The sequence below is a fragment of the Salvelinus sp. IW2-2015 genome, linkage group LG14 (assembly GCF_002910315.2).
Source record: "Salvelinus sp. IW2-2015 linkage group LG14, ASM291031v2, whole genome shotgun sequence".
NCBI lineage: Eukaryota > Metazoa > Chordata > Actinopteri > Salmoniformes > Salmonidae > Salvelinus > Salvelinus sp. IW2-2015.
This window is the reverse complement of record NC_036854.1, coordinates 49,541,247-49,563,118: the sequence shown is the minus strand read 5'-3', so window position 1 is coordinate 49,563,118 and position 21,872 is coordinate 49,541,247. Positions and strand designations below refer to the sequence as shown.

The window sequence follows — 21,872 nt, the reverse complement described above, 5'->3', positions numbered from 1 at the left end:
AAAATGCTAACCTCCTGTTATTGTAATGGTGAAAGGTTAGAATGTTTTGGGGGCATGATCTTTCTGCATCTACCTTTCTCACTCGTGATTCACGATTCATTCATGATTATCTGTAATCATGGTAACATGTAGAAGTATTTAGAATATGGGACCAAATACTAAACTTGACAATTTAACACACTAAGTGAGTTTGTCAATACTTATGACACCTTCAAAATGGAGGGACTAGATACATAGTGCATCAATTTTTAAACGGTAAAACAGGTATGAAAACACCCTCAATGTGACAGTATCATAAAACGGTTTATCTCAGGTCCAAAATGCTGGAGTATAGAGTCAAATAAATTATATTTCTACAGTACCTCCAGAATTTAAACATTTGAGAAATCGTATAAATTTGTCAATGTTTAGATTGAGCTCTTCCAGCAGGTCTTATGTTGTGGTTTGCAGGCTGTAAATGACAAAAGGGAGGAAGGTGTAGTAAAACAGGAAGTTATTCCTGTTGTTTAATGAACAGACTTTAAATGCATTCATCAAAGGATAAATGCACAAAACAATTATCACTTTCAGACATCCATACCAATTAAGTGCAAAAGCTTCCTCAAGTCCCAGTCCTCCAGAATACTGTGACTTGTCAGGAGTTCATAGACAGATACTGCCATGGTAAAAGCAAGCTAACTTGTGCCAAGTGTGCTCTTATATCTCAAAAAGAAGCCCGTGATGTACACCACAAATGCTGTTGAAGTTACAGATGAAAAAGCAATGTCAACTTAAACATGAGTTGTAAATGAGAACTTGTTCTCAACTTGCCTACCTGGTTAAATAAAGTTGAAATAAATAAAAAATGACATTCATTGTTTATTAACAAACACACATATGGTAAAAAAAACAACACATTCATGTTAATTTGCAGGAAATTATATGCAGAGACAGAAAAATTATAGCTACATCCAAAAATGTGAGGGGGCACAGGTTGGAGAATTTAGAATTTTTCAAACATCCAAAAGAGTTTTTTACTGCATTCTAGAGCCATAATCATACTTATTTCTGTGTAAAAAAAAAAAAAATCTGCATATCTAAGCATACCTCTTGAGCGGTCTGTATCCTGGTTCATTTTTAAAAGAAACTGTATGCAGATTTGCTGAAATCTGAATAAAAGATTGAAAGGAATCAAGTCTCATTCAGTACTTGCTTTTCTAAAGTTTGCCAGCAGGCGTACCAGCTAATATAGTTAGACGAGCTAGCTACTCAAACTTGACTGATAACTAGCCACCAAAAAGCAATTTTAATGCTATGAGGTTGGGAACCTACCTGGGCTAGCTAAAGTCAACTTCATGACATTTCTAGGTCTAGCAGTATTACAGAGAAACAACTAAACAGGACAAATCTGAGGGGGCACAACGGTTCTGATTAGCTACTCCACCTACAGTACAGGCCACGCTTCAACATTTCAAACCCTCGGCAAGTGAGGAAAAACTAAGGCAACAAAAACTGTTCCCTTGGGCTGGAACAGGCCCAGACCGTGTGCACCTCAAACTCATTGGAAAAGTACGATTGTAATGTTGTGCTTATGGTGTGCTCCCTCGACCAATAATATGCAGCGACAGCATAATTCCCTGTCTGGTTATGTTTGTCCCAAATGGCACTCTATTCCCTACATATTGCACTACTTTTGGGGATAGGGTACCATTTGGGATAATTTGCTATTGACTATAATAATGTGTCATTCAGTTCGACTGCCCCCAGCCTCTGGAACGCTCTCCCGGACCACCTGAAGGCACCACAGACTCTGGTTTCCTTTAAAACGGGCCTAAAGACCTTTCTCTTTAGGAAGGCTTTCTGTTGACAGCTGTGCTCCTTGTAGTGTCAGCTGGGATCTTTGTCTCAGTGACCCGGTCTAGTTGCGTTAAAATATGTATTTTGATTTTTTATCTTATGCACTTTGAGATTATTCTTCATAATGAAAAGCGCTTTACAAATGTACTTATGTAAATGTCAATGTAAATTGACATGTAAATACAAAAATTGCTCTTTGGAACCAAAAAAAAGACGTGTGGATCACTCTATAGTTTTCCCATCTCAAGAGCAACTAAACAAGAGTCATTCAAATTGAGACAAAATAATGAACGCACAGTACAGAGTGGGTAACGCAAAATAAAATGAGCACATTGTGACACATTCACAACTGGCCTGAGACGACTAGAAAGATGGAAGGATTGGCTAGTCCCTCCTAACTCCTCTCCATTCAGTCTGTCAATGGAGGAGACACTGACTGGTCACTTAGGTGAACGGGTACTAAATGTACCAGCAAGCTCTGCAAAGAGGGAAGAAGTGGCGATACACAGACGCCTGTGAGGACATGCAAAGCAACTGGGTGGGACATGTAAAACGGCTAAAAGCGATATGTAAAATGAATAAGAGTAATCAGTAAGATCTTTTTTAATGCAGGAGAGTTCAACAGCAAGTAAGTCTATCAAAGAATGCCCTCATCTTTTCAAAATGTGTAGATATTAAAAAAATAAATAAAAAAAAGTCCACTTATCAAACCAGAAGCCATCCATACTAATACTATACACCAGGGCTCGCCAACCCTTTTCCTGGAGAGTTACTGTCCTGTTGGTTTGTCTCCAACTCTAATCCATCACACCTGATTCTCAAAAAAGGAATTCTCTTCTCATTATACTTGTGAGAAGGTGCTGTTTTTTTCTCTCCAAATAACACAGATGCATTTTAAAACCAAAATGGGTTTTAAAATTGGTGAAATGCACTGCATGGGCTCAGTAACTGTGGTGGAAATAGAACAGGTTGGAAACAGACAGACATTGAAATAGGACATAAGTGTAAAAATGGCTACCAGTCAGCGAGCATCTCTTCAGCCTCTGCATCGAAAGGTTACATTTCACCTCCAAGCCAATAGGGCATAGTGCAATTACGGGGGGAGATAACAGATAACAGAAGTGATCAGGGAAGCACGGAACGCAAGAGGTTAGAATGAGATGGGTAGAGGGTAGAATTTGAATGTATGAAAAGATTGAGGGGGGGGGGGAGAAGGACATTGGTGCTGAGAGAAAGTCCCCCAGACATCGGCTGAGTGGCCCATGGTGAGTCACTGTTGAGGTCAACATCAACTGTTGTGATGATGCCAGTCTGTCAGGGGGCTCAAACATGTCCCTGTCCAAGTCCTGCATCCATCGATCCAGGAGGAAGAGGATGGAATGTCACAAAGCTAAATTACTCTTCCCCTCAGCTCGCAGTGCCCGTCAGACACTGTCGGTGTATACTAAATCTCTTACACAGACTCAATCCCAGTACTGTCAAAATCTCCCTTTGGCTGCCATGAGGTGTGTGTGTGTCGGTTGTCTCTTTCACAGAGTCTTCTGATGCCCGTTGGCCGCGATCTTCCCAGACTCAGGGTCTGTGGGGCTGTTTGACAGTTGTAATTTATCCAGACCTGGCCAGGAGGAGATAAGGGGCAGAAATGTCATTACAAGACACACACAGACGATGAATATGTATATATTTTTTGAAAAACACTGCCTCCGTCGTTTGACATTTTCGACATCAGACATCCTGGGCCTGTCACAACAAGCTTTAGAGACTTTCCCCCTTTGCCTCGTCATCTTCACATCAGTCCAAAGGCACAGTGGATTTTGATATCTATCTATCTGGCTGCAGCCACAGTAGTCATATTGCTGCCTAGGGCCTTGGAACAGGTTATGACATATGTCATTCGGATTGATTATTACTGAAATGACCAAAAAACAAAAGGTTAAACGTCTTGTCAGTGCAAATAACTATGGTAAAATTGACAGAACATGCAATCATACAGCACTAATTTGAGCACAAAGCGTATAATAATAATAATACAACTTTATTAATTTGGCACAATTCATACAGAGGCAGCAACTCAATGTGCTGTACATATAAAATAGAGAAATAAATGACAAACCAGTAAAGCAGCATAGAATGCAAAAAATAAGTACAAACAGGATAGGACACGAAAATATTAATAGGATATTAAAATAACACAAAAGTAAACTAAATCTAAAATATCCAGACTAATTAAAAGCCAAGCTAAAAAAGGTGAGTCTTAAGCCCGGTACAGATACAACTACCGAGACGAGACATGACGGTGTTACTTGGCTTTACAACAACGTTCGCTTGATCTGAACGGTCTAGTTTTAGAACTTCTCATGATGGCCGCTGAAGTTTCCAAGATTAAACACGTCAAATCTTAGCGAAAGACGCGAGACGAACACTTGTCAGTTTAGTCAATCAAAGAAAAGTGCTAAGACGCTCTGTGTTTAGCCAAGCAGACAGCAAGCTATCTATTTGCTGTAGTTAATAGCTAGCTTAAATTGCTGATATTTTTCCTGACAGGTCAAAGTGTGCCCTGTTTCTGGCGCATGTATTCTATGATACTTGTCTGCTGAAGCACTTTGGTACAAAACAACCAAACAACTTGGTTTCAAAAGTGTTATCAGGTCATTGTACAGAGGCATCATTACCGTAGAAACAGTCTCAACCGACCATCTTATTATTTTTTTTGTCTTTAGAAAGCGTAGGAAAGAATTATACGACTGTCTAGTTTTGTCTCATCTCTGCTTATGACGGCTGTTGTATCTGTACCAGGCCTTCACCCTCTGGATTCTAAGCCGGGGGAGGGTTCTAAGCGAACATATGGAATTGTTTTAAAAATGGTCATACCAAGGATTATTTAGCCCTTTGATTTTGACATTTAAGAAGGTATCAACAAATATACACGGCTCAAAAAAATAAAGGGAACACTTAAACAACACAATGTAACGCCAGGTCAATCACACTTCTGTGAAATCAAACTGTCCACTTAGGAAGCAACACTGATTGACAATAAATTTCACATGCTGTTGTACAAATGGAATAGACAACAGGTTGAAATTAGAGGCAATTAGCAAGACACCCCCAATAAAGGAGTGGTTCTGCAGGTGGTGACCACAGACCACTTCTCAGTTCCTATGCTTCCTGGCTGATGTTTTGGTCACTTTTGAATGCTGGCGGTGCTTTCACTCTAGTGGTGCATGAGACGGAGTCTACAACCCACACAAGTGGCTCAGGTAGTGCAGCTCATCCAGGATGGCACATCAATGCGAGCTGTGGCAAGAAGGTTTGCTGTGTCTGTCAGCGTAGTGTCCAGAGCATGGAGGCGCTACCAGGAGACAGCAGTACATCAGGAGACGTGGAGGAGGCCGTAGGAGGGCAAACACCCAGCAGCAGGACCGCTACCTCCGCCTTTGTGCAAGGAGGAGCACTGCCAGAGCCCTGCAAAATGACCTCCAGCAGGCCAAAATGTGCATTGGTCTGCTCAAACGGTCAGAAACAGACTCCATGAGGGTGGTATGAGGGCCCGACGTCCACAGGTGGGGGTTGTGCTTACAGCCCAACACCGTGCAGGACGTTTAGCTTGCCAGAGAACACCAAGATTGGCAAATTCGCCACTGGCGCCCTGTGCTCTTCACAGATGAAAGCAGGTTCACACTGAGCACATGAGCACATGTGACAGACGTGACGAGTCTGGAGACGCCGTGGAGAACGTTCTGCTGCCTGCAACATCCTCCAGCATGACCGGTTTGGCGGTGGGGCAGTCATGGTGTGGGGTGGCATTTCTTTGGGGGCCGCACAGCCCTCCATGTGCTCGCCAGAGGTAGCCTGACTGCCATTAGGTACCGAGATGAGATCCTCAGACCCCTTGTGAGACCATATGCTGGTGCGGTTGGCCCTGGGTTCCTCCTAATGCAAGACAATGCTAGACCTCATGTGGCTGGAGTGTGTCAGCAGTTCCTGCAAGAGGAAGGCATTGATACTATGGACTGCGCCGCCCGTTCCCCAGACCTGAATCCAATTGAGCACATCTGGGACATCATGTCTCGCTCCATCCACCAACGCCACGTTGCACCACAGAATGTCCAGGAGTTGGTGGATGCTTTAGTCCAGTTCTGGGAGGAGATCCCTCAGGAGACCATCCGCCACCTCATCAGGAGCATGTCCAGGCGTTGTAGGAGGTCATACAGGCACGTGGAGGCCACACACACTACTGAGCCTCATTTTGACTTGTTTTAAGGACATTACATCAAAGTTGGATCAGCCTGTAGTGTGGTTTTCCACTTTAATTTTGAGTGTGACTCCAGACCTCCATGGGTTGATAAATTTGATTTCCATTGATAATTTTTGTGTGATTTTGTTGTCAGCACATTCAACTATGTAAAGAAAAAAGTATTTAATAAGAATATTTCATTCATTCAGATCTAGGATGTGTTATTTTAGTGTTCCCTTTATTTTTTTGAGCAGTGTATATTGGATGAAACATAGAATATGGAGTTACTGCTATTAGCCAATAGAAACGAGCGGAATAACAGTGTCACTACATGGAACAGACAGTCCAAAGAAAAGTCCCCCCAAAAAATCTAAAGGAAGTTGGTTCTCAGAGATATATAAGACCAGGATTTTTTGTCATGTATTTATCCCCTTATTTTAGGCATTAAACTATCTCCATATATACTTCCATAATTTTAAAACTGGTACTGGTGACCTTCAGATGAGTCTAGGTCTGGCCAGACATTTTCATAATTTTCGTGAGATTCTCAGCTTTCCACAGAGGGGTCATATTGGTGTGTAGCCCAAACCGTTCGAACACTACAGACCCTGTCAGAAGAGGCTGTACCGACTTCAGACAAGTCTTGTGAGGCTTTTTGGCACCCTAGAGCAAAACGGAGAACACCACTGTGTTCGTGAGAGTCATCTTTCAATAGAGTTTGTACGCCAAACTGGTCGGACGCTACATACGATTTTGTGAGAAAAACGATTTTCGGGATGTCTCATGGTCTGACAAACACCGCTCTAGCTCTGCCACCTTTCACTGCAGGAGGTATCGGCGGATGCAGTTGATTGAGACACAGCCCACGCAGAAAAACATCTCTCCAGCTTAGACGGATTTTGATGGAGATTCTTTTATGTTCATTATATTTACTCGTGGCGCGAACTCTGTAGGCTAAGGGTTAAGTACAAGACACACCATGAGTCGAGGATGACCCCTAAGTTCCTAACCTCCTTTTTACTAGTGCCAGGTGACCATGTTCGCTGTCCCCTCTGGACTCTTAAGCCAAATCACCAGATCCTCAGTCTTGTCCTCCTTCAAATGTACCAAGTTATTGGACATTAAATGTATTAAAGCTCTCAAAAACAACTAACCTATCAGTTGATCGCATTAGGGTCATCTGGTGCTGCACATATGTATAGCTGCATGTCATCTGCATAGCTATGAAGGGGTAACATGTATAGTGAGAACAAGAGAGGACCAAGAATAGATCCCTGAGGGACTCCACAGGTGATATCTGCTCTCCCTGATACATACTTCCCCAGGCAGATCGGGATGAAACCAGTTTAGCACAGTATCAGAAAGACCAAACCATTTCTCCAGACTACCAGTTCTACTAATATCTTCAAAAATGGCATTTAAATCTAAGACTCTGTACAGGTGGAGGATTTCAAATGCTCTTTAATTTATCATGGAAAACTAGCTCAACGGTGGGAGGCCGAGTTAGGGGACAATCTGGTTCAGTATTGCACAGGGACTGCACTGCAATAGCTTATGTTAGCCATTTTTACAAGGAAATATAACGCAAACTCCTCACATTTAGACGATGAAGCCTGGCTGAGCAAGTCTGCCGCCGGGGCTGGATAAAGTAAGCAATTAACTGAAAACAGTATCCTTGGATTTTTCTAGATGTCTGTAATAATCTTTGAGAAATGGGCTTGCCTTTCTTTTCATACAACTTTATTATAGATAGCAATATGTTCTTAAATAACACATAAATGAACCTGTAAGCAATCAATTGTTGAAAACAGTATCCTCGGATTGTTCTCATTGCCTGTAATAATCTTTGACTAGGCTTAATTATTGTATATAGCAATGCATTCTTTAAGAACACCGGTAACTCAATGAACCAGTCATTTTGTAATTTCTGCTTGGTTTGACATGAACATGAGTATATGAATATAAAGATGTTACCTAAAGCTTTCAAGAGTTCCTCTCGGATTGCTGAGGTGAACTTCCGGACTAGGCAGAGGGTAGTTACCACGGCAAACAGCAAGTTGTACGACAGGACGATATAGAAGTTTCCCAGCCAATTGAATCTCCCAAAGTCTCCGAGAAGGTCAAACCTGGTGATACCTGTGAAGATATTAAATAAAAGACCACCAGATTCAATGTTCCGCCATTTGAGTGGATGGATTTCATTAACACAAAACAATCAACTATATCATGATGATTTTGAGATACTGGAACATAGGGGTTTCTCATGAAACGTAACATTATTTGCACACTGATAATTCTACATCATTAGCTAGGTTTCCATCTAAATTGGCGACATATTTCATGTGAATATTCTAAAACCTGCACAAAAAACAATATGCGCATTATCCCACCAGAGATGTTTCCATCAAACTGACTTGTTGTGGATAAAAGACTACATGCATGATGACGTAGTGCTCATTAAAATATTTTTAGCGATCAAATTCCAATGTACCGAATAACAAATACAACGTTGTTATTCTGTACATTGGTTTCCATCTCATTTTTCATCTCTACCAACGGTTTCGTCAAACACTAAATAGCCAACTTAACCAATCTGGTTTTGGCGCATGCTCTCTAGACAAGAGTACACGGATAAGATTATATGATGAGATACACATAAGAGAAATATAATTTTATTTGATCATTGGAAGCCAAACATCATCATGTCACCAGAATTAAAATAATAGCCTTAGCGCAATATTTAGCCTATTGTAAATGTCCATGGTCACCGTGCACATAACCACCATATGAAGTGCATCATAACTTGTTTCATCTGCCGATAAACTTGTCCTGCTTTTCCACATCGTGGTTGTAGGCCTATACGTAACGATGGTTATTATATCAATATTTGCACATAAAGGTGTTTCAACTGCCATTTCTTGCATAATACATTTTACAGACAAAAATATTTCCTGTTTCCACCAGCCTTGGAAACCTGGTTACTGACACCAGCTCTTACCCCTGGTTGAGTTATCTGTCTAACTAATGTGTAATGTAGGCCTATCAATATTCTAGGATTCCCATTGAGATGTAGTGATGAGCAGCATCACATGATTGGACTTTGTTGATGGACTAAAAACCAAGAGGAATCGATACAAACACAGGGCAAACATCTGGAGAGAGAAAGATAGCTTGATTCTTTCCCAGAGACGGGCACTAAATATACCATGTTCTTTTTTCCAAACACCTTTGGCAAGACGAGCACTGTTTTTATAAGCACAAACCCTTCCCTTTCCACGACTGCATGGGGTTTCAGCAAATTAACTATTTAAGAATGCCTGTTCTTTCGGCAGTTGAGGCACTTTGGAAAGTGTCTCTCTTCAATAGGCCAACTCTTTCAACAGGCAAGAAAGGCCAAATTGAAAGAAGGGCTTATACCCCAAAAACCATTTGATGTACACTGCATATTAAGATACTCAGGCTACGGCGGATCCAGGATAGACAAACCCTTTATGTAACGTATTTAGCAGCCAATGCCACTCTTCCTGAGAAAAGGTAATTTTCATTGTCTGACGGATTACATATGATTCCTTTCATAGGAAACGGTTTTGTTAGTGGGACCTTAGACAATTTGTTAGCGTGTAAAAACCGAGTGAAAACCCCCCCCCAAAAAAACAGAAGAAATGAGCAACACATCATGGTTATCAATGAGACCCCCGTCACCTGCACACATACACCTGAGTCAACTGCTCTGAAGTACACATATCTAATTCAAACAGTAAACAAGCAGAATCTTGTAGGTTTCCGCTGTAGCCAAGACAGCTTGTGCAACTCATGGCGGGCGGGTCTGACCCCCTGCCGAGAGGGAATCCTCCATTCAGGCCACTCAGACAAGACATGGCGTGAATGTCTCCGAGTCAGTGGAGGCTGCTGTGGGGAGGACGGCTAAAAATAATGGTTCGAATGGAGTCAATGGAATGGTATGAACCACATGGAAACCATGACTTTGATGTGTTTGATACCATTCCATTGAATCCATTCCAGACATTATTATGAGCCGTCCTCCCCTCAGCAGCCTCCACTGGTCTCAGTGTATGCTTAGTATGAATCATAAACAGAACAACGCCTGAACTTCATTAGAACGTCACAAAAACGACTTGTACAGACTTCACAATGATATTATTGCTGGCAAAAATGCTCATCCCTGAGATAATAGGGCCAGGTGGCCACTTCCTCCTGTCCTCTATGTAGCTATGCACACCTCTGTGGTTATTCTGATGAGGAATTAATGCGTGAGATGTGCTGCAGACAGTGCCAGTGCATTGTGAGGTTGATTCTCTCCTCCATCTATCTCTCCAGCACTGACAGAGACAGAGGAGTGTTTATTTATCCCCCCCATATAGCACATTCTATTGGTTGAAGGGATTTTATATAATCATTTCAATTGAAAAACTTGTTTTGTGTATACTATCAGTTCATAAACTTGTATGGCACAGCTGACAATTTTTTGGTCCTTAAATAAAACTGGTATACTTTCTTTATTTATCCCAATTTTCTATAACCAATTTTGGTCTTTAATGCAAGGCCAACAAACAAGTTTCTTACCTTCTCCCCCTTCCACTAGTCTCTTCCATTTTTGCAGTAAAAATTACAACCTACTAATTGGTTGTAATTTTGAATAGAGCAGACATTTCCATGTATTCTTGTTAGCTGCATGTGTGACATAACTCCAACAGTCCGATTTATGATATATTTACAAAGATTATACCGCTTTTAATTTTTTTCCACAAAAATAATGTTTTTTTAAATCAATTAGTATATTTCATTTTAACCGTAATATTTGTTCTGTCTTTTCAGGTGGATTAATCTAAAATAGCAACCAACTTTCTATGGCTTGTTTTAAAAAGTGACATTTTGTTGATTATTTCATTTTCAAATAACCAAAAGTGAGATGTTGTAATCTGAATAAAAGGGAAAAGGGCATTCTTGAACACCGGGTGAGCCATTCTTACTAATCTGCTATAAAACCAGTTCTGATTTAAGTATAGTTTTGTATGACTGAAGCCTTTAGTGAGAGATCTAATGCTTTAATATTTAATCGTTTCTGACCTGCAAATTCATATTCATTAAATAAATAGGCCAGTTTAATTTTGTCTGGCTTGCCATTCCAAATAAAATGCAATATTCTTTACTCATATAATTTAAAAAACAAGCCGTTAGGTGTAGGCAGGGCCATAGACAAATAGGTAAACTGGGATATGACTAAAAAGCTAGAATCAGGATGATTTTTCCACAAATAGACAGGTATTTTCCTTTCCATGGTAACAAGATCTTATCTATTTTTGCTAACTTTCTATTAAAATGTATTGCAAAGAGATAATTTCTTTCTTTCGGAATATGAATACCTAGTATGTCCACTTCACTTTTGCTCCCGAGTGGCGCAGCGGTCTAAGGCACTGAAAAAAATAGATCCTCTATTTTTAATTTTACCTTTATTTAACTAGGCAAGACAGTTAATAACAAATTCTTATTTACAATGACCGCCTAGGGGCCTTGTTCAGGGGCAGAATAACAGATTATTACCTTGTCCACTCGGCGATTTAATCTAGCAACCTTTCATTTACTGGCCCAACGCTCTAACCACTAGGCTACCTGCCGCCCCTCTATGAGGTTGTGGAGGCATCCAAATTGTGGATTTAAAAGAAAACATGAATCATCAGCGTACAATGACACCTTTGTTTTTAAGCCCTGGATTTCTTGCCCCTTGATACTATTGTTGGAGCTGACTTTTATAGCTAACATTTAGATGGCCATAATAAATAGATATGCTGATAGTGGACAACCTTGTTTTACTCCGACAGTTTAATACTTTGAGAAATAGCCATTATTTACTATTTTACACCTAGGGTTACTGTACATGACTTTAACCCATTGTATACGAGATTCTCCAAAATGTTAATATTCCAGTCATTCATATATAAAATTCCAGTCGTACTTTATCAAAAGCCTTTTCAAAGTCAGCTATGAATACTAGGCCTGGTTTCCCAGATTTTTCTGTGTTCTATTGTATGACTTCATGTGGAGAATCGCAAGGGTTTTAGTGCTCTTTAAAAAAAGTAAAGTGACACTAACAGGAGGATAATTTACCCTGAGGTGGATTAAAATTCTTCAGCGGTAAATATTCTAAACTCTTATCATTCATTCCTGTGCTTTCTTTCAATGTTCTTAGTGTGAACTAACTCACAGTGCATGCACCCAAACTGTGTGCATAAATATTTTATTAAAACACGACAAGCATACCCAATACCAATACATCAACCATTCAATTCATCACATTTAGCTATTCCAAAACTGTCATAGCTCACCGAGGTAATATGTGTATTAAAAAAAAAAAAAAAACGATAATGCCTGTGAAACCGCTGCACAACAATTAGATTAGGAGATTGAGTGTCTGTAAAGATGTATTTACAGCCTCTGCAAGCAGTTGGCGATCATCGAGGGCCTTTAACCAAAATGCCTGTAAAGAGACAGTAAGAGGGGGTGGAGAGAGACCGCATTAAATACACCATGCCACTACGGTCAAGCTAAATTAATTTCTAATGCTAAAGGTTTAGATCTTGGGTTTGGTATTAGGAGAAAAGCTGATGGAAAGTAAAGGGGTTCTTGGCATTAGAGGAGAGGAGACTACACTTACGTCCCAAATGGCACCCTATTTCCGATATAGTGTACTACTTTTGACCAGGACCCATAGGGCTATATGGCATATGTCTAGAGATGATGTAACCCCTCTTAGAAGAACCGGTCTTCCTCTGACCACTCGTTTCACTTCAGCCAGTTTTTATCAGCACCATTTTTGCAGAATGTAGCATTGTGTGTGTATGTGGGCCAAGTGGAATCCATCTCGTCTCACCATCCACTCCAAGTAAGATGGACGATGCCGTGGTGATTACATTAACGGATTCATTTTTTATAACACATCCACTAAAATCGTCGGAGAAAGGTGGCCTATGTATTCAATCGGCTTCAGATTAGGAACGATAAAAGAACATCTAGAATAGCGTCTATGTAATAAACGGTGATTTTCTGAGATGGTTGTACTCCGCTTGATAGTGTGCGCACCAAATGGCACCCTATTCCTTATATAGTGCGCTACTTTTGCCCAGCAACAGTGTACTATCCCAGGAACAGCAGCCAGGCTGACAGGAGTGACCAGAGTCCTCTTTGCTGCAGTCTCTGACTGTGCTTTTGGGGACACTGCAGATAAAAGTTACACAAACATACATGGGAAGAAAAGTAACTTCTCAATGGGGGCGGGGTTTCGAGTGCATGTCTTCGTCCTAAAATGGCACCCAATTCACCATGGTTCAAGTAGTGCACTATGTAGGTAATAATAGGGCTCGACGCTGACCTTTTCACAAGTTGAAAAATTTAGGAGCACACAAAGAAATGTAGGAGCACAATGAAAAATATTTGAGGCAACAAGACGTTTTCTTTGTAGTAATGGTGCAATCATGACGGTCATGAATCTGCGCTCAGTGTCCTCTCCATGGCACTCAGGGGCTGTGGTACAGTGAAGTAATCATTGCAACAATTATCAACGGGGGACGATTTTTTCCCCCTAGGCGCACTGGTGCTCCTAAATTACAATTCCAGGTCGCACCGCAAATATTTAGGCGCATATGCAAGTAAAATATTCGCACTCTTGAGCCTGGGAATAGGGTGCCATTTCCGACGCAGGCTATATCACTCTGATGCTTTCAAACACACACACACACTTACATAACTGGTCATTTTTAGCCGTCCCTTTCCCTCCCTGAAATAAAATGTGTTTATGGGACTTTTACCCTTGTCTGCACCCTGACTAACCCTGCCGTCGCTGCCACGGGAAAAAACAGTACCGAGCACTCCCATTTCAGCAGCATTACAGGTCCCATCGCTCCCTTTCAAGAGAAGCTTAAATAAAACATGGCGTCCGTCCGACAGGAATTCTGTACAAGCAGAGGTTATCATAAGGCATCAGACCCATTTTCTCCCACATTACCTCAATTCTTAGTGATGTTTGTGTTCATGTCAGACCTGGGTTCAAATACTTGAAAAAATCTTTCAAATAAGTTGAGAGTTTGTTTGAGTCTGCTTGGGGTGCCAGATGGGTAGTATATACAATTTGGAGACTTCCTATTGGTTTGTTAAGCCAGGAAATGATTTTTCAAGTAGTTGAAACCCAAGACATCTGACTTACTTTGCTTAAAAATCGACCATGCCCTCCGGTTCTCTCTCACACAAACACCACCGTGACACGTTAATATCTTCACAAAATGGCAGAACGGTAACAATGAAGAGTTTCGATTTCCCATAACACACATATCCAAAACTCCCTCTCCCCATGTCTTCCTCCAGAGGGCTTTGGATGGGGGTGGCCTTCATACGTTTATTCCATCTCATCTATTCAGCGTCACAGAGCAGAACCTGTTGGTATTTTGCAACGCTCCCTACGACTCACTGTACGCCAACACGCAGACAGACGACGATGACGCTATTTAAACAGCTGTGCCTGCTCGCTGCGTGTCTATTAGTACCATTGTGAATGCGCTGCTAAACCTGTCATTTCTCCCTCTTGCTCCATTCTCTTCTCAAATCGCCATGGCAAACTGTGAAGGAATTTAACTTGTTAACCTTAACGGTCTGAGGGGCGGGGGGGGGGCTGGGACGGAAGGGGATAGCTGAAGTTCTGACTGGCCCTCGTGGTCGTTTACTTAAGACCGGGAATGGGATGGTCACCTCACCTCCCTCCATCACTGCCCTCCAATACGTTCGTCATGAAAACGATCCAAAGCAGTCCACTAAACACGTACATCTGTGCTCACCTATCGGTTCCATCAACTATGCTTTAGTGCGCTACGTAGGGAACGAAGTGCCATCGGGGACCCCCCCCCCCAAATAAAAAAGGTTGAATGAAAGGCAGGAGAAACTCACCAAGTGTTCTGGACATGACTGGCAGGGCTGAACTCAGCACCAGGATGGACACACAGCAACCAATGATCTACATGAGGGAGAGACAGGGTTAGAGTATAGAACTTTAACTCGTGAACTCAGGTTAACAAATAGATAGGCCGCGATGAAACGTTTAAGTGTGAGAACTGGGAGGGCGAGAATAGCTTCGCAAGTCAGCGTGTGTGTGTGTGTGTGTGTGTACGTGCACACACCTCTTCAGAGTAAATGGATTCCACATATTGTGCAATTAGTACCTCTGAAGATGCTCATTACCAGGTTCTGCTCCTTTGTGGCTTTCGAGTCCTTTCACCGAGTCGTCCTGGCTAGTTACAAAGCCTCACCGTTCCCCCTGCTCATTACCAAGTGAATGGCTGCCACCGTGGGCCAAACAGAGTACACACACACACAGTTTCCCCCCCGATTCTCTCACTGAAAATAAGAGCTTGCACGGCGTCCATGTTTACGCAACGCACAAACAAATATTGGGGCGAGAGGTCAACTGAACCATTCAGATTGAGGGCTGGTGAGGAAGACGCCAGAGGAGAGGAGTGAGAGAGAAAGAATGAAAGCAAGGAAGAGAGAGAGAGAGAGAGAGAGAGAAAGAGAGAGAAAGAGAGAGAGCTGAAGAGGATGAAACAAAAGGAGGCCTAAATATATCACCTTCTTCATGTGTGTGTGTTTACCGTTGTCATGGTCGTGTCGTCTTTCCTGGGAGTGAGGCCTTCAAACACTCGCAAGCTGTAGAAGCCGACAACGGAGGACACCATCAAATAGCTGTTGCTGAATCAAGGACAAGACATCCTTATGCTTTCGAGCCAAAACGCCTTAACATGGACATTTAGTGACATTTCAAGTGGTCAGTTGGCACCTTTTCACCAACGGGTAAAGGTGAAATGAGGTGACGAAACACGACAGAATGTCCCGGAAAGTGTCCGGCTAAGCTACGTCTTAAGTCAACACCACCAGTCCTAGGAATGTCACTGGGGTCACCACGGAGCACGGGCCATATGTATCAAGTCTTAGAGTAGGACTGCTGATCTAGGATCAGTTTTGCCTTTACGATCACAATGAACACGATTACATGGCCAGAGAGGACCTGATCCTGGATCAGTACTCCTTGCCTGAGACACTTCATACGGATCTGGCCCCGGAGCAGAGGAGGTCATTAAAAGGATACAACATGAGGACGATCTCCACAACGGCCTGGATGACTCCGAACGTGGACAGTGAGGTGTTCCCAAGTCCCCGATCCTGGAACGACAGAGAGGGAGAGTGTATTTTATTAAGGACAACTTCGATAGGATAGAGACGAGGAAAGGAGAGAGTGTGCTGAAATAGCAAATGGGCTGGATTCAAATCCCATGCTGCAGGTGGTAGTGACCACAAGGCTAGACCATAAATCAAATCATCATTCAAAATTAGGATCTCTCATGTCTTTGCGTAGTCGGAAGAACACAAATAAATCATGAGTAAAATGATTGTACGTGACAAAGTTAAAGTGAAGTACTTAGTGAGGTTCCGTAATCTGTGGGCATGTGATTACAGAAGGGGAAGTTTCAACTTGGTACAAATCAAAGTTCTCTCTTCAACACAGACAGACAGAATCAAAACCGGCTCAGTAATGGATGGAAAGCGATGAAAGAGAGAAAAATACTCCCTTTTTAAATCACTGTCGATCACACAGCATGTGAACAGGTGTTCAAACAAGCGAAAAAGGCATTGAAGTGCTGACGGTAAAAAACATGGAGCATTAAAAAAAAAAACTTGTAAAAAAACAACAAAACAAATACTTTGGCAAACAAATCGGATCTTTTCTGCCCTGCCCGTTTGAAGTTTGTGCAGGGAAAGAGATACATCTATATATACACACTCCACTAGCCTCGGCATCTGTGTGATATTTGCTTTTGTCAGACTTGGCACCGTAACTGTTTACGTTAACCACTTATTTACTTCAATCCAAAGCGGCTCAATGAGCCGCTTTCTCTGTGTTGGAGCGACACAGCAGAGGAAGACAACGCCCGAGTCCCAAACGGCACCCTATATTCCCTTTACGGGGCACGTCGCCACTGCCCAAGGGGCTCGCTTTCAAAAGCAGTGCACTCTCTATACCGAATAGGGTGCCATTTGGGACACCGCCAATGTCTTTGTCTGCTGTGGTGCACTACTTTGGACCCGGGCCCGTGGGGCTCTTCTCAAAAGTAGTGCACGGTTTACAGAAGAGGGTGGCATTTGGGATGCTGGCCTGTCCGTTGGAGAGATCTATGCTGTGACACACAGCAGCACAGGGACACGTTATTGTTCAGAGTGCTGCATTTCTATCAAGTTGAACACTTCCCCGGCGTCACGACTAGGAGCTAGCCCCGACTGCATTCAAACCTTAAAAAAATTAAATAAAACACTTGTTCATACACTCTGCACACTCGCTCTAACACAAGCGCTCTCTGGTACACGCAACACACACACACAAAGAGAGCAAAGAGCAAAAAAAAAAAAGGGAAGTCTGACAGGTCGTTTCATGCATTTTTATGCAAGTGGCATCTAAAGGAGCTTACTGTAGAGATGTGCCGCGGAGGCCCCCTCAGAGAATTAGCACACAGCATCTGGTGTCATCTATTAATAGTGGAGCGGGAGGGGTTGTGTGTGTGGGAGAGGGAGTGTGTTATGCTTGTGTGTGTCAACGTTATGGGAAAGGTAAACTCTTCAGTGTTACCGTTCTGCCATTTTGTAAAGATATTAACATGTCAAAGTGGCAGGTGTGTGTGTGTGTGTGTGTGTGTGTACGTGGCAGCTTTCTCAATCCGCCTCTCTCCAACCTGGTCTCCTTTGCATTCTAGTGGTGGGTTGGGGCGGGCTGGGGCAGAGGGTAAGGTCGGTGTCGGTCGCAGCCTGCCGCGGCTGGCTCATTCAGACACGCCTTGGTGTGTTTGTTGCTTCTGGGATTAGCGGTGAGCAGCACCTGTGTGCAGGTGAGGTCGTGAGCCCGAGCGCAGAGCGTGTACACACACAGCGGTCGGGGCCAGCTGGGCCCTTCAGGTGTGTCCCGTCCTCCTCCACACTTTGATGTACTTCACATAGTTTTAATGACGGATAATAACAGAAAGAAAGAAAAATATATTCTGTGGATTAAGATGGGGTTTTTTGTGTTGCAAAGCTGCAGACTGACAAGGAACTGACTGTCATCAGTAGGGTTACAAAATTCGGGGAACTTTCAATACATTCCCTGGTTTTCTCAAAATCCCAGTTGGAGGATTTGCGGAATAGGGAGGGAATAAGCAGAAAATCCTCCAACCCGGGATTTCTTGAAAACCAGGGAATTTATTGAAAGTTCCTGGAATTTTGCAACCCGAGTCATCAGTCAAAGGTTCAGGGAAGGTGGGGCTCTGGATGAAGGTTCCCTAGGTACAGATCTAGGATCAGCTTCCCCTTCCCCAATTGTAACCTTAAAAAAAGGGACAATCCAGTTGCTACATCCATTTTTGGGATTTAGAAATGAATGAAACACACTCAATGACTCGTGAAGAATAGAACTTATGAACGCCTCATGAGCTTAGTTCAACTGTCAGACGCCCATCAGAACCCAAAATAGGAGCCTGTTTTACTCCAATATTTGGAGACAAAAAATACGCTTAAAACTATGAATGTGTTTATCTTGGATTGGTCAGTCGTTTCATCAAGAGCTCTAATGAATTTTAGAGTGGTTACATTTCTTCAGGCCCATCCCTCAGCTTTTTACTAAAACCCGTGCGATGCTGTGACGGCCCTAATTCCACAGGGGACGAGCCGGCAATAACACTTAAAAAAACAATAATAATAATGATTGGTCCTCTTAACACCCGTTCGCCAAGCTGTAAAAAGCCCTGTCCTGATTGGATCGGCCTCCTCTCCTCCCAGGCTGTCTGAGTCAGAGGTGGAGGATGCTGGAGGTCGGAGCAGCCTGTGGTACTCAGTATGCCGAGTGCCACGCGGTGTTGTGAGGGAGCGAGAGAGGGGAGGGAGGGGACGGACAAACATCCGCAGTGCCGTTCCATTGTGCTGCTGTACTCTGCTCCTGGCCCTACAGCTCATTTGACTTTCCCACAGTCTGGAGGTCACGGGCCTTCTCTTTTCCCCCCCTTCCATCTTCCTTTCTCCCTGTCCCTTCTCCATCTCTTTATCCCACCTGGCCCAGTCCTCCCGCTCTCCCCCTTTTTCCCCTCCTCCTTTCCCTCTCGCCCTCTTCTCTCTGAGCGCATAGGCGGCGTATGAGGGCATTGGGACGCAACCCCCCCCACCCCCTGTCGCCGTAGCGATGTGAGATCAGAGGCGTGGCATCCTTCCAGCTCATCAAACGCGTAAACCATTTAGCTGTGCTGTGGCTGTCAGGGGGAGGAGGGAGGCAGGAATCAAGCTGCATGACAAGCATAATTTGGGGGATTTTCTGCAACGCGTCATGCCAAAGAAAATATCTCCTCGATAAAATAATTGGAATGTCGAGGAGGGCAGCCATTCGCCCGCAAGACGAGCTGAGAAATGAGGCAGAAATAAGATACATTTTGTTGCCTTTGTCAGACGAAAGGAAAAAACACACACACACACACACACACGACACTAGCGCACACGCACACCTCGGTCGTACCAGATGAAACGAGATAAAGAGATTAAGAAAGTACATTGCATGCAAGAGGAGATGCAATCTGGAGGGCCATTAAGCACTCCCGTTAGACAGACAGACTCATAAAAGGAGTTCACCTGGCCTGCCTGGTGCACACAGTACCACAGAGCTACTCACTGAACTCTCACACACACACACACTGAGGAGAGGGTAATGCAGCTTATTTCACCTGCCGTGGACACACACACATCACACGTTTCATCTGCATACCCCTGTGAAATGACTTTCAATGAGGAGCAGCACAGTAAAAAGGGGGACCATAGCTCTGCTACGATAAACATCTGGCCCAGAGTTCTCTTTCCTTTCTTCCCAACATGCACCTGAGCATATCCGGAATTTGATTCATGTCCCCGGCGACTGCCGAGCACCTTCGCAGCGGTCTAGTTTAGTAGCGGCCTGGCTCTGAGTTTATCTGTGTTGTGTGTGTGAAAACGGGCTCCGGTGTGCATCTGTTTAAAAAGGGGGGAACAGGAAGTAACTCTAGCCAGGCCTACCGTTGATCCCTTTGGCATGGCCGTCTCATCCACCAGCAGATAAAGGACATTCAGCGCCACCAGCAGGACTGAGATAGTCTACGGAGGAAGGGAGCCGAGAAACAAGAGGGGGTTTTAACATGATCAGGTCAAAGACAACACAGAACTAATCGATGAGTGGTCGTTTGGTCCGTCCCCTGGAATGCATGTTGTTCTGTAAGCGGTTCCACACTCAGCTTGAATAATCTCAGGCACTTGGGCTCAGCAAACGCACCGTCGCTGTACAACACTGAGCATGCTAAAAGAAGCAGATTACTCTGTGTGTGTGTGTGTGTGTGTGTGTGTGTGTGTGTGTGTGTGTGTGTGTGTGTGTGTGTGTGGGGGTTCAATTGAAAGCCCAGCTGTCGCAGCGGTGACTATTTAGCCGAGCCTTTCCTTAAACACGGTCGACAAAAGACACCACACCCAGGGGTTTGATGCTCAGTGCTGCAGACGGGGGTCAGGTGGCTCCCTGTTCCCGATATAGTGCACTATATAGGGCTGTCTCTTATACACATCTAGATGTGTATAAGAGACAGGAAGGAGGGAGAGAGAGAAGGGGAGAGAGTTCGAGAAGGAGAGAGGGGGGGGCAGAGAAAGAGAGAGAGGATGGGGGGCAGAGAAAGAGAGAGAGGATGGGGGGCAGAGAAAGAGAGAGAGGATGGGGGGCAGAGAAAGAGAGAGAGGATGGGGGGCAGAGAAAGAGAGACAGAGGACGAGACAGCGTGCAGAGAGAGAGGTCAGTGTTGGGAAACCACCACATTCAGAATTTGGAGTCCTACTGTATATGCAAATACGAGCAACACCTCAAATCAATCAAGAGCACCCCTCCGCGCCGGTCGGGTAGAAACCGGAAGCATCCGGTTTTCAGGGGGAAAGGAGGAGGAAGCAAAAACAGACACTTCTGGGGTTCTTTTGCCGACCCGCTCAGGAGTTTCTTCTACGCCTGGTACATTAGGTTAAATCAAGAGTGAATCAACTCCGATATTATTAGACTGTTTTCCTAAATTGGTTCATTAATTAATATATCAAAGATATTAAAAGGTGAGGAGTGGCACCTCATGGCCTCAGGGTTTATTTAGAGTTAGTTGGTTTGGTTAAACATATGGTGAATGCGTTCCAACACCATCTCTTCTCTCAGGGCCCAGAGGGGCTGAAGGTAATATGGCCTTCACAACAAACCAGAAAATCACAGTCTTCCTCATTAATTAGTCAGACAAATCTTCATTATAGAAACAGATCAAACAAAAGCTGAGATTCTGATGAACTTGATTTCTAAGTCTACCTGTTAAATGATGGGAGGTCGTGCTGCTGCTACTGATATGCCTTCTTGCTCTGACATAAATAGATGGTTGCAGAGATGAGGCCTCAATCATTGTAAATCACTCTACACATTGAGAACCTGCCTGACCATAGTAACACGTCAGCATTGATGGCTTCTGAAGACTGACTGATGGGCCACGGACAGTAAAGGACTTGTGATGTAATGCCCTTTTGAAATCACTTTATAACACTGTGGTTCAGTGTCCTTACTATGAGCTTGTCTGATTTGCACTCCATCCCGCTCTCCCTACACCTCCCTCTACCACTCACTCTCCTCCCTCCCTCCCTCCACCACTCACTCTCCTCTCTCCACCACTCACTCTCCTCCCTCCACCACTCACTCTCC

The 21,872-nt window shown here is 43.5% G+C and overlaps 1 protein-coding gene across 2 annotated transcripts in view; it reads right to left on the bottom strand.

Moving 5' to 3' along the window:
* Positions 1-845: 845 nt before the first annotated feature.
* The window catches only part of LOC111973151 (limb region 1 protein homolog), a 211,260-nt gene continuing 190,233 nt past the window's right edge, over positions 846-21,872 (bottom strand). For both annotated transcript variants that reach the window (XM_070446715.1, XM_070446716.1), the window contains 6 exons: positions 20,186-20,263; positions 16,218-16,291; positions 15,724-15,814; positions 15,023-15,089; positions 8,045-8,206; positions 846-3,451 (listed from right to left, as the gene is read on the bottom strand). In XM_070446715.1, the coding sequence (XP_070302816.1) occupies positions 3,366-3,451; positions 8,045-8,206; positions 15,023-15,089; positions 15,724-15,814; positions 16,218-16,291; positions 20,186-20,263 (558 nt within the window). In that variant the 3' untranslated portion in view covers positions 846-3,365. The remainder of the gene's footprint in view (positions 3,452-8,044; positions 8,207-15,022; positions 15,090-15,723; positions 15,815-16,217; positions 16,292-20,185; positions 20,264-21,872) is intronic.